This window comes from Cavia porcellus, unplaced genomic scaffold (assembly GCF_034190915.1).
Source record: "Cavia porcellus strain 051 isolate PalLab524CR breed Dunkin Hartley unplaced genomic scaffold, mCavPor4.1 scaffold_27, whole genome shotgun sequence".
Classification (NCBI taxonomy): domain Eukaryota; kingdom Metazoa; phylum Chordata; class Mammalia; order Rodentia; family Caviidae; genus Cavia; species Cavia porcellus.
Genome location: NW_026947510.1, coordinates 15024648 through 15051839, shown reverse-complemented (window position 1 = coordinate 15051839; position 27192 = coordinate 15024648). Strand labels below are relative to the sequence as shown.

Sequence of the window (27192 nt, the reverse complement as noted above, 5' to 3'; positions counted from 1 at the left end):
GAAGTAATCAATTAACGATATGTAGCAAAAAACTATTATTGCTGAAGTCACCTAAAGATTTCATGAAATAACAGTTAACACATGCAAAAAAAAAAAAAATCACTCCCATGGTTTCAAATTGCATTTTATCAGTTGCAATGGGTAAAACCATATTCACAAATATGGCATTACTTTAAACCCACTTTGAATTAATACTTTTTCTTAACCAAAATTTTTCTATATTTCCATGCCTCCTTTTATTTATCAAGAATTTTACCTAAAAAGGCAAAAATAATTTTATATTAGTTTCTACAGCTGATGTGCTACACATTTAGCAACAACAAATCCACTTACTTTTTTCTCTTTCTCATGATGTTTATCCTGAGAGTGAGAAGAAGAATCACTTAAACTTTGATCATATGACCTATTAGATCCCCGTTTGCTCTTTTTCTAAAAAAGAAAATATATATATATACATATATGTATATGTATATAACATTTTTGAAGAATTTTTCTGTCAGGTTTAATTCAACTATGAAATATTTTCAAATGTCTACTAAAATTAAAGTCACTTTTTCAATTGATATAATTCAGTTTAAACACCATCCATTGCAATATAAAGAAAAAACCTAACTTTAATATTAATGCCATATTTTTGTATGTTTATTAACATATGTGAAAATAGATTAGATCAATTTTCTGTGTCTGCTTTTGGGGGCAAAAAAACATTTGAACCAAAAGAGAAAATGTCGTATTAAATAAGGATGCCAAGACTAGAAGAACAGCAAAAGTAAATACTTGAAGAGTTACTTTACACTAATAAAGCAAGCTTTTCATGTTCTACTTTCAGTATTTCTGGGGTTCATTAAGAAAAAAATTAAAGGAAATGCCAGTATTAGACCCATGCATTTTTAAAGCATTACTAAAAGCATTACACACTGCTGTTAAATTCTTACACCACTGCAGAATGAGGAATGAAGATGAAAGTTATGTGGAATGTTTGTTGGTGGTATCATATCTAATTAAACCAAATTAAAAATTACTATAAAAGATGTTCAAGATTTATACAAATCCATTCAATCTTGTTATTAAATAGACTTTCCCAACTAGTAAATGGGTAACATTCTATCAATAATTAGCAGTAAGAAAACTCTATGTGCAAACTTCAAACTCCTGTTATTTATTTAGTTTACGAGTATCATCACTCACTTAGAAAGTCAAAATTCTAGTAAGCTTTTAAACACCCAGGTAGAATAATATTCAACTTTACAAGCTCAAAATTACTCTTAAAATAGCTACACATTTTTTGTCATTAAAGTAAAAGCTTTAGCTTTAAATGTTATAAACATGCTCCTAAGCACATTTGTGTCTTTTAAAAGAAAATATTCTAGGAAATATGCTATTAGGTAATCTCACCATTGTATGAACATCATCAGAGAATATACTTACACAAACCTTGATAGTATAGCCCTTGACACACCCAGGCGATGCAGTACACTCTACTGTACTACAAATCTACACAGCATATTACTGTACTAAATATCCTAACCACTCTTAACACAATGTTAAGTATTTGGCTATCTAATACTTCTCTATAGGACATCATCATACATACAATCCATCATCATTATGGAGCATATTCGATATGCATGAGCCAAAATATGAGAGGCATAGGTTACTTCTCTCATAAAACATGAGTGCCTCATAACATTATTCTTTTAAAAGAAGAAAGCGTGAAATAGCCCCATTCACAAAGGAAAAGCAATACTTGAAACAGACACTAAAAGAAAAACCAGTCTTTTATTTTCTTTTTCTTTTTTAGGGTACCAGGAATCGAACTCAGACGTGATGATCGCGAGGCAGACACTGTGCCACTGAGCTATATCTTCAGCCCAAGAAAAACAAGTCTCGAACCTTCAGTGTACAAACTTGTATCATTAAGGACTGAGAAAACAGATAGCTTAGGACATTAGGAAAATACTAATACTCCAAACGAACTATATTTTTACATTAAAATTTAAGTTAATCAAATGCTGCTAACTCAATCATCAATGCCACTGTGTAACAGCAAAGCTTGAGTAAATCTAAAAAAATTTTTAAGTTGAATTTAAATATTATCCCTCAAGGCCTTTAAACCAAGCTATAAAATAAGTTACTTCAGTTTTCTATTTCCTACTACCCAAAAATGAAAATAAATAATAAACAATGCAATGGATTAACAGTAATGAAACAAAGAAAACAGGGATAATGAATCACAAAATAAGTGCAAGCCAAAAAACAAAATAACTGAAAATAATGGTAAAACAGTCCTATGCAAATTGATTTTTCAACTAATGAATAACAAAATCTATTATCAACCATTAATATATATTCTAGACTACAATATTTTAGAATATCCACCTTTACAAAAAGACTCACACAAAGTAAAATCTCTATAGTACTAGATCTCTTCATTTCCAATAAGAGCATGCTAAACAAGTTTAATCTTAGGCAAAAACCAAAGCAAAAGAAACTGCTATTATGTCTTTTTCTTTTTATAAGTGTCACTGTATTAGCAAAACAAATTATCCTTTCAAATTTGTAAAATTCAAAACTTATTCTTACCAGCTTACTAAAATGGTATTTACAGTAGCCACAGTATTGGACGTTATCTGCACCATTACCTTCTTCTTCACAAAGCAGTCCAGCAAACTGAGCACTGAAAGTAAAGGCCAATTTTATCAATAAAAACTCAAACCGTACATAAGAAAACGAAATTTACTTCTAAACATGAAACACTTAAAGAAAATATATCTTCTAAGAAATAAAAGGGAAACAAAAACTTTTATTCTAGTTGTCACCTGAACCTGCAATTGGGTTTTTTTTGCTTTTTTTTTTATATGTATATGTACATATTGCAATTGTTTTTTTTAAATGGTTCAAAATAAACTTTTCCAAAAAGAGAACAAAGAGCTGGGGATATGTCTTAGCAGCATTGCCAGGCAAGCACAAGGTCCTGAGTTCAATTCCTGATACCATTTTTAAAAAAAGAAAGAAAGAAAGAAAACAGGGAAAGATAAAAATGGAAACAAAGTTTGTGTAAATACTGAAGAAAGGAAGAAGGTTTGAAGGGAGATGAGGGGGATGAGGAAAAAAAGCAGCAAGTACAAATTCCCTATGATGAATGTGATTGTTGTGTATATCAAAAGAGCACCAATGAAATTAATTTAAAAAAATAAACTTTTCCTATTTTTCTATCAAGGACAAAGATTACTGAATGTAGAAGTCAGGCTCCTCCTGTAAGAACTAGGCATGATGTCACGTACCTGTAGTCCCAGCTACTTAGGAGACTAAAGCAGGAAGATCAATTGACCCAGGAGTATGACAGCAACATCTCCATCTCCAGATCCCATCTCAAAAAAAAATTTTTTTCCCCTCAAAATTAAAACTTCACACAGGGATTTAGTTCAGCAGCACAGTGCCTGCCTGGCTAATGTAAGGTCCTGAGTCCAATTCCCGGTATGTATGTATGTATGTATGTATGTATAAATAAATAAATAAATAAAAACAATTAAAATTTATTGTATGCCTTCAACCTATGTCATAGATGCAAATAAAGGTGAAGCTACTATACATGGCTAAAACAATATATATACAGATTATGCATTCTTAAAAGGAATACTGCTTTCACTCAGGACTAATTTTGAGGCTTTAAATACTGAGAAGTCATGGCTCAGAAAGAAAAACAAACACAAACTTGGGTTTCTTAGTCAAAAATAATGGAAATGGAATTGAAACTTGAAGTTCTGGTTTTGGGTTAAAAAGATAAAATGCTAACCTTCAAAATCATCATCCTGTCAGTTTGACCTTTCTCATTTACAACATTCCAAAATTACAGTATTAGTACACATCCCATACTCAAACCAGGACTTTCGTCTTTGGAAAATTAGGTATAGCAATCAAGAAACCTTATTAGGGGCTGGGGATTTAGCTCAGCGGCATAAGCACCTGCCTTGCAAGCAGGCGGTCGTGAGTTCGATCCCCGGTACCAAAAAAAAAAAAAAAACTTTATTAAAAAACAAAAAAAAAATCTTTTTTTTTTTTTTTTGCTCTCCAAAAGGTAGTCCAAAACATATTTCATATATCTAAATACTAAGACCTCAACAACTATGCACATGCCTAGAGTAGCAGCTAGGCATATTCTAATTGTTAAAATTAGTAAATACATGGACTATTTCCTAACTTTTATTTCAACTGGAGGTGGGAAGACAGAGCTCTCCATGATGCCCAGGCTGGTCTTTAATCCTGGTCTCAACGATTCTTCATCCTAAATTTTCAAGGTGCTGAAATGCTAGGGCTACAAGAATGAACCCACCACAACTAGACTATCTTGCTTTAAATAATTTTCATCACCAGAATTTTATGATAAAAAAAGAAATTTAAATTTTTGAAAAGTAGCCATGTTACATTCAGAATACTGCTGAGTGTTGTATTTTTCCCTTGAGACAAGTGAACAACTACTATCACTACTAGCAAAGTTTACTTGTATCAGCTCATTTAATCTTAGAAACAAATTAAAGGGTATATAACCCACAACATTATCTGCAACTAGATGGATCTGGAGGAGCTGGGATGTGACTCAGCAATGAACAGCTTTCAAGTATGAGGCAAAGTTCAATTCCCAGAACACAAAAGAGGGTGGGGGTTTGAGACTAGAATTTACAGATCTTGCATTAGAACCAGGATCCACTTATTATAAACCCACTCTAGTACAGTCAGTTGTTTTTAGATTTATCTTTATTACAAATCAGTAAATCTTAACAAACCATTCCAATAAAATGTACTGTCATTCACACTTAGGTACCTAACTGTGACAGCCAATCTTCACTGTCAACTTGGCTTGAAAGATGCTTGGGAGATTAGCAAAGTGTGCTCCTGGGTAATTCTGGGTGCATGGGGAGACCTAATCTTAGGGCCTGTACCTCATCCTTGAGCCCCTTCTGTTGAGCTACTCCCCTCCATAACCTAAAAATCTCTGCTCTGTCACACTCTTTTGCCACTGATGTCTGCAACTTGGAACCAGCAGGCCAGGGACTGAATCTCTGAATTTGTGAGCCAAAAACAAACCCCTTTAAAATGCAAATATGATACATTTTGTCCTAGTGACAGAAAGGTAACAAATACTAAGTCTTCATGATTGTTACACAAATTACTTGTGAATTTCACTTCTGCAGGATAGAAACATACTTACCATGTTACATGGAAAGCCTGTCGACATCCATGTTTATTACATGTCATGCAAGCACCAGTGGCTGCTTTGCTTTCTCTTCCTTGTTCATCACATATGTAGCAAGTCTTAAAACAGAGGAACAAAACCAAAAATGAAGCAAAAGCACTTACTTAACGTGAATCTAAACTTTATAGCTATTTTTAGAAATGAAGATCAGATTTACTAACCTACTGCAATACATGAAACAACAGTCTAAGTTTTACAAACAATAGAAACAGGGAAGCATAAATAGCAACATACAAATAATCTTACTAAGCTGGGTGTGGTGGCTCACCCCTGTAATCCCAGCACTCAGGAGGCTGAGGTAGGAGGATCATTGCGAGTTCAAGACCAGCCTGGGCTACAAAGTGAGCTCAAGGCCAGCCTGAACTACATAGCAAGACCACGTCTCAAAAAGACAAAAATAATAATAATAATAATAATAATAACCCTAGTAAAGTTCACAAAGGCAGTGTCATCACTGATTTCAAGAGCCCTGGCAAGCAGGAAGGTTTTTTACAGACACTGGGGGTTGGGACAGTAGTTCCTAGCTTAACACCTCCTCTAACAGTATTAAAAAAAAAGAGAGAGATATCTTTCCTCTGCTCATCAAAGCCCCAACCAAAAGTTTATGTAAAGAAAAGCCAGTGGAAATCAGAAAACACAGAAAGCACTCCATAGTTTCAAAAAATTAAAATCAGATTATATAGAAATCATAACACTTATATTCTTTTTAAGTGGTCTCTATATATGCCCCTCATGTTACAAAGCACAAATCAATCAAGTAGCCCAGAATTTTTGCAGCTGCAATGCTTTCCTTTGTCACCACTATGGACAAGAGGTGGTAGATACAGGTCAGCACTTTGTACTTCCAGAGAAGAATATATCTGACCTATAATGAGGGTGGAGTGAGGACTGTATACCCTACAACGCTATAGCTGAAGAAATATCAAAACTGAGAACTTACTGTTAAGTGTGCTCTGCTTCTAATATCTGTTTAATGCTTCGTGGTTTTCTACTACCTGTTCCTAATTGGATATCATTGTTGGGGAAATGAACCCTCATTATCCCAATTTCAGACCCAAATTTAGAGGCCCTGCTTTCTCTCCAATCATCCTACCACCAACTGTAGTTACAAATGTGACATATTTAAATGACCCTATAAAAGACCTCAAGTATTTTATACTACTAGCTCATGTAAAGCCATTGATCTTGCAACTGTTACAATTTCTCCCATCTCCATTCCCTCTCTGTGTCTGCCCGTTCTAGTAGAACCTTGCTATCTGCCCTAATAGTAAAATCTAAACTTCTACATTAATTTGTCTAAGAGTGGGGGAAAAGGCTTTTGGCAAAACAGAATGACTAATCCCAAAGCATGAAAGATAGCTGTGAAGGCAACTCCACCCTACCAGGTCATGGAAGGCAGAAACCAAGTCTTTCGTAATGTGCATCAGTCTTTTTCAAGCCACAAAATCCCTATCAAAAAAGCCAGACATGTGACCCTCAAAATTCTCTTCAGGGACACCCATAATATTATGGCACAAAAGATGGTAACTCATGAATATCCAAATATCAGCCTTTTCAACCGGGGGAGTGTATGCCTGTACTCAGTCGGCTCTGGCAGGAGCATCACAAGTTCAAGGCCAGCCTGGACTATGTAGAAGAGTTCAAGGCCAACCTAGAGACTGCTCACAGACCAACAGAAAAACACTTCAGTATTCTGGGCCAGAAGACAGCCTGTGACAGTGAACAAATTCACTCATCTTCTATGTGACTCTTACAACTGCAGAAGTTGTGTCACGAGGCAAAAGACGTTAGGCCTCATTTGTCTTTTTTTTTTAACACTGGGAATCGAACTCACAACCTCACACTTAAGAGGCAGGTATTTATACCACTGAGCTAAATCATCCACCCTAGACCTCATTGGAGAATGCACCAGACTCAGAATTGCAGCCCTCCCTCAATCAACTTGCTGGCACTCTGTTGCCTAGCAAAGTGAACAGGATGCATAACATCCTCACTGCTACGTGGTTGCTATGTGTACAGATGTGTTGTTTCTGACAGGAGTGCACTACGGGCAGAGGGAATCACTATATGTTCCTTTATTACCCACTTAAACAGGGAGATTCAATTCCTTTTTACTTATTCAGAATATCTGACACACCCATACCCCACAAAAGCCTACAGGTCATCATGTCTATTTGTAGGGTATTTTTAACTAAAAGAAAAATAGCTCCAGTATATGGTACAATACATACAGTACAATGTTTATTGAAGTTAAGAGACAAATGAGCTTTAATGTGAGGACTTTGCGAACAAAATAAAAAAAAAGAAAAGAGACAAATGAGCAACAGATGAGACAATTCACAAGTCATTAAGGAGTGTTGGCCCACACTTGCCAACACTCAGAAAGCTGAGGCAGGAAGTCTGCTATGAGTTCAAGGCCAGGGTAGGTTACAGAGTCAGGTCAAACCCAACCTGACTACATAGTAAGACCCTATTTCAGATAAAATAAAATTTTTAAAAAGGCAATTCACAAGAAATACTACCCAGGGCTGGGGATTTAGCTCACTGACATAAACACCTGCCTTGCAAGCAGGCGGTCGTGAGTTCAATCCCCGGTAGCAATAAAAAGGGGGAAAAAAAAAAAAAAGAAATACTACTCAATGAGTAGTATTAACAAGTAATCAAATTAATAAACATTAAAACTGGTAACAGCACCTCAGCACAGGCAATGGAGAGGTTAAAAATGGCATTTTCACACATTACGCATTTAAATAGGGGAAGGGAGGCCTGAAACAATATTATCAGTAATTTCGAAAGAGGTAAAAATTATGCTCACTCATTCTATTTCTAGATTTCCAGTCAAAGAAAATAGTCCACCCCTGGCATGATGGCAAACACTTATAATCCTAGCTATTTAGGAGACTGAGGCAGGATAACTATAAACTGAAATTCACCAAGGCCTTATTTCAGGATGAATGGGTAGGGGTAGGAATATGTGTTAGTGACAGACTGACCCCGGATTTCATCCTAAGGAAGAAAAGAAAACAAGGAAATTGGGCAAAGGCATGAAGGAAGGGAAAAAGGGAATAAAACAACACACTCAAGTTTTGGTGAATCAAGATTTATCAAGTTTTTAAGTGGTAAATAGCCGGATGAAATCAAGGTCCAGTAATATGGTTAAGGAAATTATGGTGCAAACATTCAGGAATAAAAAATTAAAGTAAAAACCCTGGAATAAAATCTATACATTTGGCACGACTACAACTTTTTCTAACTACAGATTTTACAGATCAAAAATGGAATAAAACATACTAAACATGTGCCACTTTGTGTGTTTTGTTTTTTTTGTTGTTTTGACACATGGTCTCACTATGCAGTTCAGGCTGGCCTTGAACACTCTGTGTAGCACAGGCTGGTCTCAAATGTATAACATTCCTCCTGCCTCAGCCTTCCGAGTGCTGGGATTGCAGGTGCATGCCATTATGCCCAGTTTATGCTACATTTTTACTAAATGTATTTAAATATCTGGTATTATGGTTCGTGCTGGATGGCCCCAAGCCTCATGCAATCATGGACACAGCTGAATCTAGAGTTTGTGATTGGTTCATTTTCTAGCACTGAGACTGGTAATGTGAATGCTGCACCCGCCAGGGACAGACCCAGCATACAACATAAGAGGAGGAAGGAGGCGTACTTTTCCTCTTTTGCACTTTCGCTCTTGTTGCTTGTGGCTGCTGTCTTAGTTACTTTAGACAAAATACCTGAAGCCCAAGTTGGGAAAGGAAAGGTTTATTTCTTACAGTTTTTGGAGGTTTCAGTCCACACTCAGTTGGCTCCAAGACACCTGTCTTGGCTGGGCATGGCTGGGCTGCCTTTCATGGCGGCTGCGAGCAGCAAAAAGGAACCTGCAAAGAACAAGACACACCTTCTTCCTGCCATTACATCACATCCTGGCTCCACCCCTATGTGGGTGGAGCACTGACACCATCAATCCAAGCACTAGACAATGAACCATCACAAATGCACAATGCAAACTCATGAGGTCTGGGGGACACAGACATAAACCATGACAGCTGCCATGAACAACTGCCCCTCAGCCATGCCAACTTACCTTGGAACCAGCTGAGTATGGACTGAAACCTCCAAAACTGTAAGATAAATAAACCGTTCTTTCCCTAATTTTAGATGTCAGGTATTTTGTCTCAGCAACAAGAGAAAAGTAACTAAAACATCTCGTAATACTTAAAAGTGCATTATCATCACTGCAAAGCAGAGTATGAGAGTTGCCTCAGCCTTTTGAGTTCTGAGTTTACAGGTGTACCCTCCAGAGTGTTTTTGTAAAGTGTTCTATTTATGTATTTAAGATATGCATTAATTCTGCAAAAGGCTTATGTTTAACCCGACTCTTGAGGCTCTAAATACAAAGTTTAAAACCACAAGTTTAGAGAGTACAATATAGCACAGTAATAGTACTTGCCTAGCACTCATGAGACTCTGGGTTCAAACCCACAACAAAACAAAAACACTGTGGTTTAGAAAAATGTGACTTCTTGCACCTGCCTCACAAACACATGGTTATGAGTTCAATCCCTGGGAACGAACGAACGAATGAAAGAAAGAAAGAAAGAGAGAGAGAGAGAGAAAGAAAGAAAGATCTGACTTGCCTCCAAAGTGTATCTCTCTAACAACAGACACACTTTGTTATCTACAGAATTAATGCAGATTAAAATCAACTATGCAAATCATAATTTATATTTTCAAGTTGTAACAGAATCTACTAACAGCACACATTCTAATTCAAATCTTCTAGTCTTATACATATGAGGGGGGAAAAAGGAAAACTCATTATACAATTATGTTTGTTTCCAAAATCAAATGACCTTAAATCAGCTCTTTTAAGAGTTGCAGTCCAAAAAAAACTCAAGTACATTATTTAAAATACTTTTAGCTTGTTGCCAATGAATAAGAAAGTCTCAGTAAGTTTGTGCTAAATAATAAACTATTTCAATATTAAAATTAAAGAATCAAAACTGAATGTCAGGAGTGGTAGTACACGCCTATAACCTCAGCACTCAGAAGGCTGAGACAGGAGGATCGCTGTGAATTCAAGACCAGCCTGGGCTACAAGAGTGAGCTCAAGGCCAGGCCAGCATTAACTGCATAGCAAGATCCTGTCTCAAAAAAGACAGGGGGGAAAAAAAAAGAATCAAAATTGAGTCAGCATTACATGTATAGAGTCCTAGCTACTCAGAAGGCTATGCCAGGAAGATCATCTAAGTCCAGGTGTTGACACAGCAAGACATCAATTTCATAAACAAAAATTGAACAAAGGAAGAATGCAAAGGAAGGGAAAAGGGAGGGAGAATCTGAATTCGTGATTTGGCAGACATACATTATAAACAGCATGAAGGCTGCTTTTTACAGTTATTTAAGCTAAACATTTATGGGACTCTCATACATGGAGCTAAAAAAAGACATATGAAAGCATCAGATGTGGTCAGACTGCACCACTTTTCTAAAGTTGTCCTCTGCACACAATTTCCAATAATGGAACAGTGCCTACATATCTGTGTTTGTCTAGGGGGAAATTACTCTAAAGTCCAGGTACTTATACCAGAATTGCTCTGCTGGAAATTTAGGTTTGCAATACTAAGTCAGGTACCTATAAAGAGCTTAGCTTAAATGGCAAGTAGGGAATGAAAACTAGTAAGACAGGAAGGTGGAAAGAATAACACTAAGTTTCTCACTTTCTAGCTCTTGGTTAGACTCATCTTCTAGTTCAAAGACTGTATATTGCCTTGACTTCTGACTAGAATCTTTGTCTTAAATCTAATACCCTGTTAAAATATTATTTCTAAGGAAAGAACCCATTTATAAATTTGACATTTCTTTTGTTTTGAGAGTGTCTCACTATTTGCTTTAGGCTGCCCTCGAACAAACTATGTGGACTCAAACTTACAGCAATTTTCCTGACTCAGCTTCCTAGTTACTGTGATTACAGGCATGGGCCACTATGCATGGTCTGACTTTCCTTGATACCATGCTGCCCAGCAATATAATCCCTTTAAATATATATGCTGTGTGTGTCTTTTTGGATTTTTTTGAGGGGGCAAAAATGCTATCTGTTGACCAGTTATATTTTAATAAATATAACTATCATTATTTAATTACCTACAATTATGAAGTCCCCAGGAAGTCAAATGAATATGGAGCAGGAGTTAGGTAGGCAATTTATATGTTATAATGAGGTTACATTTTCGTTCTATAAACAAGTTTACATTAACTATGTTTACACTGGAACACTTATTTTGATAGCTACAGCAAAAAAATGACATTAAGGGAATTATACTGCCATTCTTCCACAGTGTTTATTAAACTATTTAATAAAATATTTCTCTAGGCCTTGGGAATTGCTGAAGGAAACCAAGTAAAAGTACAGTCATACACAGAAGCACAAAACATGCAAAGAATAAATATAATTTTAAAACCAATGTATTAGGGCTGGGGATATAGCTCAATGGCATCAACACCTGCCCGGTAAACGCAAGGTCATGAGTTTGATCCTCAGACAGACAGACAAACACAAATGTATCACTCCCTGAGAACAAACGAAACAATGCCAAGTACAAGAGAACGGGGTACAAGTGAGCAGGAACACAGAAAAAGCCAAGCAGTGAATAGCATTGTGACAAACACAAGAAGGAAGTGGGTGCCCTGAACCAAGAAAAAATCTGAAGTGTGAATTGAAGCTCACAAAAAGACTAAAAAGAAAAACTTCAATAAAACAGAAAGCGGCAGCTGGCACCACCTTCACTTGAAAGCCGGACTCATTGCAGAAGAGGAGCTATTAGAAACTGGAGGCCCACAGCCACAGTGAGGGTGATGGCTGGCAATCCCAGAGGCTTCTGCAGAGACGGGGCAGTGGAGGAGAGGAGTGTACGTGGAGGACTACACTGACTGGTGGTGAGTACAGAAGACACTGTCATCCTATAAGAGAGACCAATCGGCTGGGAGCCATTTTGGAGACAGGCCAGATAAGCCTGAAACCAGAACTGCTTCCAGCTTCTCCCAGCAGCTCCCAGCTGTGCACAGGCCCAGGGAAATTGCATGGACTGTGGCAAGCCCAGTGAGACTACTCGGGGCAGGCCTACTAAGCTTATCTACTACTCCACCATAAAGTAACAGCTGGCTTGCTGGGTTAGAGTGACAGTCCAGGACTCTGTCTCCACAGGCTATCTACCAGTGAACCAGACAGAACCCTGAAGTGGACTATTTGTTCTTTTCTTTTTTTCTCTTGTTTGTTTTGTTTTATTTAGTTTGTTATGTCTTTCACTGTTTTATTTTTTAAATGAGCGTGAGAGTGATTCCCAACCTCTATGTAGATGTGGTTCTTTTCTGTTCTTTCATCTCTTCCCCCTCTCTTTTGCCTTCAGTCTTTCTGCACCAGTTTCCCCAAATTAGGTGGATCCTCTTTTGCCCTCAAACCTGATCTGTAATCTCTTTCTCTTTTTCCACTACTCTATTAAGTCCTTAATTCATTTTAAATTTTAACCCTGAGGGCAAAATTGACAATCTACAAACTTACATATTGCACATAACTATCTGGTTTGTTTTACATTTTATTATATAATCACAAATTTAGTTCATATGGTAAAAAGTTAAAGGTCAGCTCAGTTTGCTGTTTTTCTACACTATGTTTGATATTATTGGTATCCTTTCAGCCAAAATTGACGTAATTGTTCTAAACAGCTGTTGGCCCTGTCAATTCAGGACTGTGATTAACTAAAGGTCACAGAAAATTCTGTGACACGATGCTAAAGAACCAGAGACTAGGCCAAATAAGCAACAACTTCTCATCTCCAACAAACTGGCTGGGGATTTAGCTCAGTGGCATAAGCACCTGCCTTGCAAGCAGGCGGTCGTGAGTTCAATCCCCCATACCGATAAAAATGAAAAAGACAAAAAAAAAAATCTCCTTCATCCCCAACAAACTGAAGAGGTAAGATCTTCCAAAGACTCAAAACCCAAAAACCTACCACACCTGGAAGATACCTTGGAGAAGTGTAATCATTACCTAAAGGTCCTAAATATCACCAATAAAGCAACCCACCATAGGCAAGTTACAAGCATCACCACAGGAATTAAACTAAAAAAAGAAAACAAATCAGAAGACACTAAAACAAGGTGTGCTGGGGATTTAGCTCACCAGTGTAAGCACTCTCCTGGCAAGTACAAGGTCCTGAGTTCAATCCCCAGTACCAAAAATAAATGAATAAATAAAACAAAATGCAACCCCAGACAACCAGTTCACCCAAGGCAAATCCAGGGGACAATGAGGTGGAACAAAGTGAAAGCCCCCATCAGATCTCTCTGAATTGGTAACAATAAAGCAATTGAATAAGGCTCTACAAAAAATGAAATCAGAAATAATCTCTCAAATTAACTACAAAGATTAACAAAATACGCACCACACTAAGCAATGTTAGACACAGACAAAAAACAGACGACCTTAAGCAAATTATGGAAGCTCAGCATAGGAAAGAAATGGAATCCATAAAGCAGATATCCACAAAAATAAAAACGTCACTGAAAGTATCTGAAGCAAACTAGGCCAATGTAAGGACAGGATCTCAGACACTGAAAACAAGCTTGCAGTTAGCAACAACAAAACAAAGATTTCTTAAACTATCAACAGAACATGAGTAATCAATCTAGCAGCTACTATATGAGGCAAAAAAAGAATAGGATTAATTGGAATCAATGAATAAGCAGAAGATACCACAAATGACATAAAAACATGTTCTCAGACATCATGACAGAAAACTTTCCTGGTCGATGAAAATAATTTGACATACAAATAAGTGAGGCATATAGAACTCCAATACCAAGCAGGGTATGGTGGTGCATGCCTGTAATCCCAGCACTTGGGAGGCTAAGGCAGGAGGATTCTTGCAAGTTTTGAGACCAGGGTGGCTACTCTTGAGTTCAAAGCCAGCCTGAACAGCATAGTGAGACCCTATCTCAAAAAGACCAAAAAAAAAACCCCTCCAATTAGCAGTGATTTAAAAAAAAAAAATCTTCTGCCAGGTATATCATATTCAAGATTACAGAAATTCAGCACGAGAATAGAATCCAAAAAGCTGTTAAGAGAAAAGAAACAAATCACCTATGAACGAAAGCCCATCAGAATCACAGTCACAGTTTTACTTCTCAGCACAAACTCTCAAGTCAAAAGCTTGGAGTGAAGTACTCCAGATTCAAAGGGAAAACAACTTTCAAACCAGGTTGATATACCCTGCAAAACTATCTTACAAAACTGATGGAGAAATAAGATACTTCCATAACAAAGAAAGTCTGAGGAAATTTATGACCTCCAAACCAGCACTCCAAAATGTTCTGAAGAACATACCAGAAAGAAATAAAAAGGACTGGACTACAGCTCCATGGGCACCAACACAAGAAATCCATCACAAAAGGCAAACAATTAGAGGGAGGGAACAACAAAGGGAGAAGCCAACAACAAGAAAATAACATAATATGGGTAAGTCAATATATATCTTAGTTATAACATCAGTGTTATTGGTCTTAATTCATAGTCAAAGACACAGATGGGCAGAGTAGATCAAGAAACAAGATCCAACAATATGCTGCATTAAAAAAAACACATTTAATTCAAAAAGAAATTCACAGACATAAAGTCAAAAGATGGAAAACAATATTGCATACAACAGGAATTCAGAAAAAAGCAGGGGTAGATATTCTATTTGCAGACAAAGCGAAATTCAAGCAAAGACTGATTAAGAAAGATAAAGATGGTCACTATATCCTTGTAAAGGGAATAATCCAACAGGAAGACATAACAATCATATATACATATATATATATATATATATGTGTGTGTGTGTGTGTGTGTGTATATATATATATATATATATATGCAGTACCAGTGCACATACCTATATGAAACAATTACTAATAGATGTGAAAACTCAAATAAGCTCTCATACAATTGTATTGGGAAACCTCAATACTCTACTGTCACAAAAAGACATATCAACTAGACAAAAAAAATCAAACATAAAATATTAGAACTGAATCGAACTTTTAAACAATTGGACCTAGATGTCTGCAGAGTATTCTACATCAGAATACACATTCTTCTCAGCTGCACACCGGACGTTCTTCAACACACATCACATACTGGATCACAGAACATGCTTCAGTAAATGTAAAGGAACTGAAATTATCCCATGCATACTGTCAGGCCAGAGTGCAATGAAATTGGAAATCCATGCGAAAGGAAACCACAAGAACCTCATAAACACATGCAAATTAAATAGCACCCGACTGAACTGAACAACCAATGGGTCACAGATGAAATTAAAGAAGAAATCAAGACACTTTTTACAGTTCCATGATGATGACAATACAACATAAGGAAATTTGTGGAACACAATGAAAGCAGTCTTAAGAAGGATTTTTAAATTTATTTATTTATTTATTTATTTAGGCACTAGGGATAAAACTCATGACCTTGCACTTACTAAGCAGGCACTTATGCCACTGAGCTGAATCCCCAGTCCCTCAAGAGGTAAATTTATAGCAGTAAATATCCATGTCAGGAAAAAAGGCCAAGCACATATAAAAAAACTTAATGTTTAATCTCAAACATCTACAAAAAGAAGAGCAGGCTAAGGCAAAAGCTCATATAAGGAAGAAAATTATAAAGATCAGAGCAGAAATTAATGCACGAGACTAAAATAACAATACAAAAAAAAAATCAATGAATAGAAGAGTCGGTTCTTTGAAAGATTAAATAAAATTGACAAACCTTTAGCCAATAGCAAAGAAAAAGACTCAAATCAACACAATTAGGAATGGAAAGGGTAAAATCACAACAGACCCTGCAGAAATACAGAAAAACAACTTGAAAACTTGTATCCTGATAAGATAGAAAATAGAAAAGAAATGGGTAGATTCCTAGATACATGTGAATTACCAAAGCTGCATCAAGAAAACATAAAAATCTTAAATAACCCAACATCAATAAATGAAATCAAAGATATAATTAAGAACTTAACAAAGAAAAACCCAGGCCCTGATGGATTCACTGCTGTATTCTACAAGAAATTCACTGAAAACCTAACACCACTACTTCCAAAATGAAATTCAAAGGGAAGCAATATTGCCAAATTCATTCATGAAACCAAGAATTACCCTGATACCAAAATTAGAGAAGAAACCAACTAAGACACAATTTCCCGAATGAACAGATTGAAAAAAAATAATCCTCAGTAAGATACTATCAATTAGATGGCAGCAAATCATCAAAAATATTGTATAACATGATCCAGTGGGATTCATCCTAGAGACACAGGGACGGTTTAATATACATAAATCCATAAATGTAATATACCATCTTAATGGAGCCAACGACAAAAATGAAATGATCTTCTCAATAGATGCACAAAAACCTTTTCACAAAGTCCAGCACACAGTCATGATAAAAACCCCACAGAAAATTGGAATAAATGTCTTTATTGCAATCCGATAAAGGCCATCTATGACAAGCCAACAGCCAACATCATACTAAATGGACAAAAACTGAAAGCTTTCTCTCTAAAGTCAGGAATAAGACAAGGATGGCCACCATCACCACGCTTATTCAACACAGTCCTGGAAACTTTAGCTGGAGCAATTAGACAAGAGAAAGAAATAAAAGGAATAAAGATATGAAAGGAAGAACTTAAATTATCATTATTTGCAGATGACATGATACTCTACTTAGAAGACCCCAAAAACGCCACCAAAAGACCTCTAGGTTTAGTAAGCAAATTCAGTAATATAGCAGGGGTGAGAAAGTCAGCGCTCAAAAATCCATAGCCTTCTGTACATGAATAACAAACTTACTGAGAGAAAAATCAAGCAAATAATACCGTTTACAATAACATCCAAAAAACATGAAATTAGGAATCAAAGTAACAAAGGACGTAAAACACCTCCACATTGAAAACTACAGTACTCTGAAAAAGGACAAAGAAGATACTAGAAAATGAAGCAATATCCCATGCTCTCGTGTAGGAAGAGCCAAGAGTGAAAATGCCCATACTTCCAAAACTGTTATACAGATTCAATGCAATCCCAATCAAAATTCCAATAGCATATCTTACACAATTAGAGAAAACAATTCTAAAGCTCCTCTGGAAACAGATGAGATCTAGAATAGCAAAGGCAATCCTGGGCAACAAGGACAAGACGGGGGCATCACAATTCCTGACTTGAAATTATACTATAAAGCTACTGTGATGAAAACAGTGTGGTACTGACAACAAAACAGAACCAAAGATCAATGGAATAGATAAGACGGAAAATGAACTGCAGACACACTAAGCCACCTTGTCTTTGAGAAACGTGCCAAACACATTCCCAGGAAAAAAGCCTCTTACTAAATGGTGCTGGAAAAACTGGCTCTACACATGCCAAAGAATAAAACTGGACCCATATCTTTCATCATGTACCAAGCTAAAATCAGAATGGATCAAAGATCTTAATATTAAAACAGAAACATTCAATCTGCTGGAAGACAGCGTGAATAAAACTTTTGAAGACGTTGGTATAAGCAAGACTTTATGAACAAAATCCAGATTGCACAAGAACTATCACAAAGAATCAACAACTGGGATATCACCCTACTGAAGAGCTTTTGCACAGCAAGAGAAACCACCAACAGAGTGAAGAAACCACCCACAATGTGGGAGAAAATGTTTGCCAGCTGTTTCTCAGACAAAGAATTAGTATCAAGAATATAAGGGACAGGGGCTGGGCATTTAGCTCAGCGGCATAAGCACCTGCCTTGCAAGCAGGCAGTCATGAGTTCGATGCCTGGTACCGATAAAAACGAAAAAAGACAAAAAAAAAAAAAAAAAAAAAAGAATATAAGGAACTCAAAAAAATCAGTCCTCCTAGATTTGAAGACCCAATCCAAAAGTGGGCATTTGAAATGAATACATACTTCTCAGATGAAGAAATAGAAACAGCAAATAAAGCCAGGCATGGTGGCACACTCCCATAATCCCAGCACTTCGGAGGCTGAGAGGAGAATCATTTGCAAGTTTGAGACCAGCCTGGGCTACAAAATGAGCTCAAGGCCAGCTTGACTGCATAGTGAGACATAATGAAAAAGTGTTCAACATCACTGGTCATTCAAGAGATACAAATTAAAACAACACTGAGATTCTACCTCACCCCACAAAGAATAGCTATTATCAAGAAATGAACCAGTAACAAATGCTGGAGGAGCTGTGGGGAAAAAGGAACCCTTCTCCACTGTTGGTGGAAATGCAGACTGGTACAACGACAGTGAAAATCAGTGTGAAGATGACTCAAAATATTAGGATTGGAGATCCCATTCGAGCTGCTATTTCCCTTCCAGCTATCTTCCCAAAATAATTAAAAACATCATACCACAGTGATATATGTGCACCCATGTTTATAGCAGCACAATTTGTAATACCTAGATCTTGCAAACAACCTAAATGTCCATCAACTGAGGAATGGATAAAAAAGATGTGGTATTTTTATACAATGGAGTACTACCCAGTCGTAAAGAAGGATAAACTGGACACTTTTTAGATAAATGAATGCAACCTGAGACCATACTCATTAGTGAAATTAATCAGGCACACACATATAAATATCATATTGTCTCACTTGTGTGAGAAGCTGAAAGAAACAACATACATGTATATAAAAATAGTTAAAATAGTTATACTACAGATTTTTCTGAGTTCATTAAAGAAAAAGTTTTGTGCTGGTATTGTTCAGACAATTGAAAGCAGCTGTCTTGTGCTCTAGTTGAATGATTTGGGGATGATAAGAATGAGGGGAGGGCCCCATCAGCAAAGGGATGCCCCACACATAACTAAACAACTGTTTCAATTTGTGTCTCCAGAAAATAAAAAATAACTATATAAAGCGCCAAGGACAAACAAGTACTTATACAAAGAAAAGGAAGTACAGCCTAGTGCATTGGCATCTGCCTATAATCCCAGCACGTGGAAGGCTCAGGCAGCCCAAGGTTAGTGCCTGAATTAAACAAGACCTTGTTGAAAAAAAAGAAAGGAATGGAACAGCATGGCATAGCATGACACAGCAGGGCAGTGAAAGGCAAAGCAAATATAATCAATGCTTCTGTAGATAAATGAATTGTATTTATCCATGCTGGGGCCTCACTGGTATGTTAAGATATACCACTAAACAATTTGAAGACATAAGACCTCCTTTATAAACAAGATAGTAAATTTCATGAATATATGCCAAGAATTTAAACCTTAGTGTCGTGCTTAAATGCAAGCTTCAGTGAAGGCTTTAGATGCTGTCTCCATCTCCCCAACCCTCTGCCCTAAGAAAACATTCCCAGTATGCACCTTCTTGAAACTAGAAAGTCACTTGGATTTTTTTCCCTCCCTCCTTGTCTGTCAACACTACAGTGCTCCCTGTCCCTCCTACAACACTCCCATCACTCTTCTACTTCAGGTTATCTGTTTGGGTTTAGATGAACAATGATGCCCAAAATTCTCAAGAGGCAGAGCTCTTGGAGGTGAACAGATCCTGGGGCAGGGAGCTGAACGTCACTTTTTGGGTTGGAGAGCTGGATGAAGAGGCCACTCCCTCCCTGCCTGATTCCTCAGCTCTCTTCCTCCTTGCCCTCTGCAACACTGCTCTGCCACACCTGGCCTGGTCTCTCAGGTGACCCTGAGAGTCAAAATAAACTCCCTCCTCTTTTAAGTTCTGGGTGTCAAATATTTTGTCCTAGCAGTGAAAAAATGGCCAAAACACTGCCATTACTGCCCAAGTAACACTGGCCCAACTCAGCAGTAAATACGGAGAAATTAGGGAATGCATTTTGCACAGCACATTCAAGGTCCCTGCATACCTGCCTTCTCCCCTGCCACAACCTCCAGTTCACTTCCTCCTCTTACCCCATTTTCTTCAGTGTTTTTGCTCCTTCAGTCCCTAAGAGGAACAGTCATTCCCCCACCCCTTCCTTTCTCCTCCTCTCAGTCAGCACCCAAAGGCCTTTTACACTTTAAAGTTCAGAGAAGTCACAACCTTTCCTAAGACACCTTTTGCCCTCTCCTCTACCCCAAAGAGTAGTCTGGGGGACTCTCTATGCCGCTCCTCTGCTCATCTGACCCTGACTGGTATCCCAAGAAGCACACAGCAGGAGCTCATGTACTTCCCAACCAGACATGCTCAGCCCTGATGTCAGTCAGGCACACACACAGGGCCATGCTTACTTCTACCGTGCCTGAAACCCAGCTTTCTAAATGGCACTAGGTGGGGTCATGAGTATCAGACAGAATACTGAGCCTTTCAAACATGCCTTTTATGCACACACTACATATACTGACAAAAATTAAGCAACTAACTATCACTAATGAGAGAGACCAGGCTGGCCATTTAAAATTGATTCCATGACATCAAAGTTTTTGATGTTTGGGGTTTGTCCCTTTGGTCTATTATCACACCTAGTAAACCTGTAAATATGCTGACATTTAGGTGCATTTAATGCAAAAGGCTGTGTATAGGATATATACATTGTTAGGTCTGAGAAGAAGGAGAGGAAGAGGAAGGGAAAAGAGGTCCGTGGAAGGAATGGAGTGGACGGCCGTGAAAGTAGTGGGCGGCGGTGGCTGCAAAGATAAGAAATATAAAATATAAGTAACCTTTATTTCGGGAATGTGGGGAGAGACCCCCCCCCTGGCCCCGGGGCGCAGCATCTCCACCCCGGGGCCCCGTGGTCTCTCTCTGGAACACACTCTCCCTTTCTCCTTCTTCTTCTTCTTCACGTGCAGTGAGGCCCATAAGTAGCCTCTGTCTGGGGCGGACCCCAAGGGGCATTAGGGATGCACAGGTATTTTATTGGCACACGTTTGGTGCCAGAAACAGGTTCTCAGGGATGGGGGTATAGGGTTACAGGCAAATTTATAGGGGCGGGGGAGGCAGGAGCCCCCTAACTTGGCTGAGGCTTTTCCTGGTTAAAGTGTCCAGTCTGGGCCAGCAACTCTTTCATATATCACCTCCCTACACATGGGAACTGTAACTCTCTAAACTGAATGCTTCCTTGCCTCTGAAAAATATACCCTCTTAGCACCAAAATATTTTACAAATTTCTTCATTGCCCCATGTAACTCTTCACATTTCTAAAAACTTACTAAAAGGTAAGCCAATCATTATGTTCATTAACAAAATAATATGTCAGTGAATGAAGAAGTCACTCGTGTAGCAGAAGAAAACATGAACAATTAAAAAGGTTAAAAAAAATGGGCTGGGGATTTAGCTCAGCGGCATAAGCGCCTGCCTTGCAAGCAGGCAGTCGTGAGTTCGATCCCTAGTACTGATAAAAACGAAAAAGACAAAAAAAAAAAAAAAAAAAAACAGCCAGGCATGGTGGCACACACCTGTAATCAATCCCAGCACTCAGGAGGATGAGGCAGGAGGACTGCTATGAGTTTGAGACCAACCTAGGCTCAAGTTCAAGACTTTATCTCAAAACAAAAACAAAAACCTGTGTAGTGGTGCATGCTTATAACAGCAGCAGTCAGGAAGCTAAGGTAGGAGGATCCCAAGTTTGAGGTCAGCCTGAACTATACATCAGGTTCAATGGCTGCATGATCCACACAGTGAGACCCTGTCTCAAAAGACAGCAAGAAACAGTTTTTTTTAATGGCACAAAAAACTGGTCATCATATATTTGACAACAAACATTTAACATAACAAGTCCACACAAAGAATTCTTTTCAATTTAGATATACTATATACAAATGTTCTAGAAAATTTATCTTGCTGTCATAGAATTTCCTTCTACTGTTCTCTAAATTCCACAATGTTCCAATCACACACAATTATTTACTGAACATGGCTATTCTTCCTTTTGCATCTGTTATCCAAGTTTCTGCTGCTGTTTCTGGAATCACTGTTAGATCCTGTTCCCCACAGTCAATTTCCTAGTTCATCAGCAAACCTTTATCAGCACTTGTGTACCCTTATTCGATGTATTTGGTTAACATCCTCTCTTGGGAGTCAGGAGTATAGTTCAGTAGTAGTACACTTACCCAGGGCCACAGCTCCATGAGGTTTGATACCCAGGCACAAAAGAAAAGGAGGGTAAAAAAAAAAATTCTTTCATCATGTTCCCATAAAATTTCATTTAGGATTATTTTCAAACTAAGCACTGTGGCAGACACCTATACTCCCAGGTACCTGGGAAGCTGAGGCATGAGAATCTCAATCTCAAATCCAACATGGCTAAATTAGCAAATTTCTATCTCAAAATAAAAGAGCTGGGTGTGGTGATGCACATCTGTAATACTAGCACTCACTTACAATCTCAGCACTCGGGAGGCTGAGGCAAAAGGACTGCCACAAATTTGAGGCTACTCTGGACTAGTGGAGTTCAAGACCAGCCTAGACTACACAGCAAGATCCTACTGCTGAACAGAAATAAACAAACAGACAGACAGACAGGGGTGAGGGCAGGCAGGCGATAGAGCTCAGTGGTAGACAGCTGGCATGCCCAAAACCCTGGATTCAATCCCTGGTACCACACGGAAATAGACAGACAATGATTACATTCAGACACAGTAATTATTTACTTGTTCCTATGGCTTCAGTGCCTGCCCCAAAATTCACAGGCTGGCCCCAGAGCAGCAATGTCACTGAGAAACAGGATCTAGTGGGACATGTTGGGGTTGTACCATAAAGAGGGAGAAATCCTCTATTTCATGCATTCTTGAATTCCTATCATCTGGCACGTTTGATACAAAACAGATCCTGGGGCTAGGGGTGTAGCTCAACAGAGCACTTATCCAACATGTAGAAAGCCCTGATCTCAATCCCTAGTGCTACAAAAACTACTCTCCAAAGTATCCATCAATTATTCAAACCCTGAATGAAATGATTTCTTCCAAAATTCAAAAAAAACCACCTTAATCATTCATCAGAACTGCATGCACCAATATATTGAATAGACATATATATGAACAAAATATTACTACTAACTTTGTTGCACAATTAACTTTTTGAGTTTTGTTTTTGTTTTGTTTTGTTTTTTTTTTTTTTTTTTTTTTTTTTTTGAGACAGTATCTCAGCATGTTGCCCAAGAAGCTGGCCTTGAATTTCTGACCCCTGACCACTCTCCCCCGGAAGTGTTACATACATTTGGGCCTCACTGCGACCAACTAATTTGGCAGCATATTCTAACATTAACTAAAACAAGCCTATAGCAACAACACTCAGCAAACACAAAGTACAAAAAAGAATACCAAGAGGAAAAAAATAAATCCATTTCAGGAAGAGAATATTCACCATTGTACAAAAAAAGATACCTCATCCCTAAAACAATATATCAATATAACTCCAGTATGATAAAATCTGTATTTTTATTACTCCTAAATATAGAAAGGTACACACATGAGAATATTCTATTATGTAGCAAAACATATATAAAGCCAAAATCAGAACATGATACTAGGTTAAGGACACACACACACACACACACACACACACACAAAAGACACATATCAATGCAACAGAGAAAAAAGTACAGAAACATACCCAAGAATTTAGTAATAATTTAAAGAGTATTTCAAATTATTGTGAAAAACTTCAATAATTCAGTAAGTGTTGAGAAAACTGACCAACCAGGTAGGAAGTACAACATCTATATTGCTGCCATAACCTATAATTAGTTCTAGATATATTAAGGATTTAAATCTAAATTTATTGCTCTTTCCACTATCTCCATTCCTCCAAGTCAAAACAAAAAAGCTTCCTGTTGGGGAGGGGCACAGGAAAGTGCTACTGCCTGTGCAAGTAGGATGTGCTCCCAAGAGCAAGCACAGCCACAGGGAGGGCTGAAGTAGCTGAAAGATAAACAGCCAACCACAGAGCAGGCACAGTGAGCAGGGGCAGACTGCCACTGATGGTCCAATCCAGAAGGGCAAAAAGGACTGCCATGCAGGGAAAGAGTGGCAAACCAGAGAGGGAGGGGGTGACACAGGAATATACGACAGTATTTGTCTGTATGAACATACAGGTTATTTCCCAGTTATACCATCTGAGAGGGTAACAATCCCAAGAATCCCAATTGAGACTAATATCCCAAGAATAATAAGCCCATTTAGTGTTGCTTTGGTTTCTAAGTACCAACATCACCTAAAAGGAATCAACACTCCTTGGAGAAGTGATGATTCCAGGACTAGAACAGAAATGATACAAGTAAGCCGGAATACATTGCTTCATCAGGGAAGTGCTCACAGAATGAATGATAGAAACATAGCAAAAGCTGGGTGTGGTGGCACATCCCTGTAATTGAGATTACAGGAGGATGAGGCACTCAGGAGGATGAGACAGGAAGACTGCAAGTTTGAGACCAGCCTGGGATATAAAGTGAGGTCAAGGACAGCTGAACTGCATAATGAGACACTGTCTCAAAAAGACCAAAAAAAAAAAGAGAGAGAAAGAAAAAAAGTAAGCAAACAAGTAAAAGAGTTCCACCAGCCCAATCTGAGACATCATAAACGTCAAAAGAAATAGCAGTAATGGAGTATGAGCCATTAAAGTGAAACACGCAGAAAACAGTCACAAAGAAAACTTTTGCTTATAATGGAATAAGAACTGATGAATGTAATTACAGAATTAGAAAATTATGATTTGTCATCAATCATAGTAATACATTAAGCCAACAATATCAGTGGGTGCTAAAATTAATAAGCAAAAGGCAGAAGACACAGGAACAATGTATTTACATACAAATGGCTCTCCCATAAAATGCTTACTAATTAAAAAGAGAAAAAAAATGACTCTGATAGCAGAGAAACCTGACAACACCACCCACCTTTACTAAATGATAAAGCAACATCACAAGTAATGGGCAAAACTGAATCATATAACCTAACAAGACAGAACACAGAATCATTTCTGTGACATTCCTGGCAAAAACAACTACCAGAGTAAAGGACTGAGTTAGTATTTCAGAATAAAGAAAATAAAAGTCAAAATGCAATTCTTGATCATGTTCCTATGAAGGAAATTTCTCAGAAAATTGGGACAAAAATTGAGGTTAGTAGGCATGGTAATGAAGAGATCACTGTTAATTCCCCAATTCTTTCTTGGAACTGCACCAGGGGAATCTTTCCCCTTTCTTTGTCGAGCTAGGGGATATATAACCAAAGCCCAACAATACATAGTGCCCTCTTCTACTGCAATACACAACCAGCCCCAGAATACCTTTCTTATAGGAAATATATACCAGGGTACTTGGGAGGTAACATAAATTACTTTCAAATGTCTTAACGGAAGAAAAACTCTTCATAATATTCACACAACAAGGGGCTGGGATTTAGCTCAGCGGCATAAGTACCTGCCTTGCAAGCAGGCGGTCGTGAGTTCAATCCCTGGTACCGATAAAAATGAAAAAGACAAAAAAAAAAAAAAAATTCACACAACATGTACATGAACTTGAAATTACTTCAAGATTAAAAGGAAAGGGGCTGGAGATTTAGCTCAGTGGCATAAGCACCTGCCTTGCAAGCAGGTAGTCGTGAGTTCAATTCCCAGTACCGATAAAAAGGAGAAAGAAAAAAAAAAGATTAAAAGGAAAGGCCAGGAATTTAGCTCAACAGCACAAGCGCCTGTCTGGCAAGTGCGAGATCGTGAGTTCAAATCCCAGTACAAAAAAGATAAAGAACCAAAAAAAAAAAAAGAAAGAAAGAAAGAAAGAAAGAAAAGAAAAAAATATTAAAAGGAAAAATAAGGTTTTTAAAAAATAAACAGAAAGCATTAATAAAAACTGTATATACTAGAGACTTTCTTGTATTGCATCAAGGACTGAAATAATAAAAAGTTATATAAATAAATAAATAAATTTGAACTTAAAAAATAAATTTAAAAAAATTTTAAAAATAAAACATTCTTAACTTCCCCACTAGAAATAATTAATCTACTAGAATACCAACAACAAAGGCTATGAAAACACAAAGTTAAGAGACTTAAGAGTTTGGGGCTTTAGTTCAATGGTAGGGTGCTTGCCTAGTGAGCTGAAGGTTTAGGGTTCAATCTCCAGTACTACAAAAGGGAAGTGTGTTAAACTTTAGGCAAAAATATACACAACAAATATATCAGAAAAAAATTCTAAAATAAAACAATCTGAAGGGATTAAAGTTATAATATTAAAATGAAATAAATATGTAAGATCAATCACACCTGAAAAACCTTCAAAAACTTAACTGAAATACCTTTCTTTTTTTTTTAATTGAGACAAAGTCTTGCTCTACAGGCTGTCCTTTACTCACTATGTAGCACAGGCTGGCCACAAACAGCAACCCTCCTGCTTCAGCCTCCTAAGTGCTGAGGTCATACAGCTGCGTCACCATACCCAGCTAAGAATAGCATTTTTAACGGTGATAAAGAATAAGCTTCACACAACATGAGGTTATGAGCAATTTTACATATTGCTAATGTAATTTGGCAAATGTATTTCAGAGAATAATTCACATAATGCATTGACACTTCTAAAATGTTCACACCTTTTATATAGACTCAAATGGTGTCACTATATGCTAGACACTAAACAACACCCTTCAATAATAAAGGAATGCTTAGTTTAATTTCAGCTTAATGAATGTATTAATATTCTTTGTATTATAGACTAAGTACTGCATAAAAATATGGCAGAAATGGTATTACTGACACAAAATCATGTTCAGGACTCTTTAAATTTTAAAAGCAGACAAAATAATGTAAGTGTCAGGATCCAAATGTTTTAACAAGTTTATTTATTATACATTAAAAACATGCAGAAAGTTCTAAGCAAGGATCTAAACAAGATTTCTTTCTTCCCTGCCTCCCCTCTTACCTCCCTCCTTCCATTTTTGTAGTACTGGGGACTGAACCCA

The 27192-nt window shown here is 37.4% G+C and overlaps 1 protein-coding gene across 16 annotated transcripts in view; it reads right to left on the bottom strand.

Annotated features, from left to right (window-relative positions):
• Mllt10 (MLLT10 histone lysine methyltransferase DOT1L cofactor) overlaps positions 1–27192 on the bottom strand; it is a 201467-nt gene that overhangs the window by 130133 nt on the left and 44142 nt on the right. For 15 of the 16 annotated variants that reach the window (XM_063237912.1, XM_063237913.1, XM_063237921.1 and 12 more), the window contains 3 exons: positions 5210–5313; positions 2584–2677; positions 334–429 (listed from right to left, as the gene is read on the bottom strand). In XM_063237912.1, the coding sequence (XP_063093982.1) occupies positions 334–429; positions 2584–2677; positions 5210–5313 (294 nt within the window). The remainder of the gene's footprint in view (positions 1–333; positions 430–2583; positions 2678–5209; positions 5314–27192) is intronic. The other variant, XM_063237918.1, reaches the window with a different exon arrangement.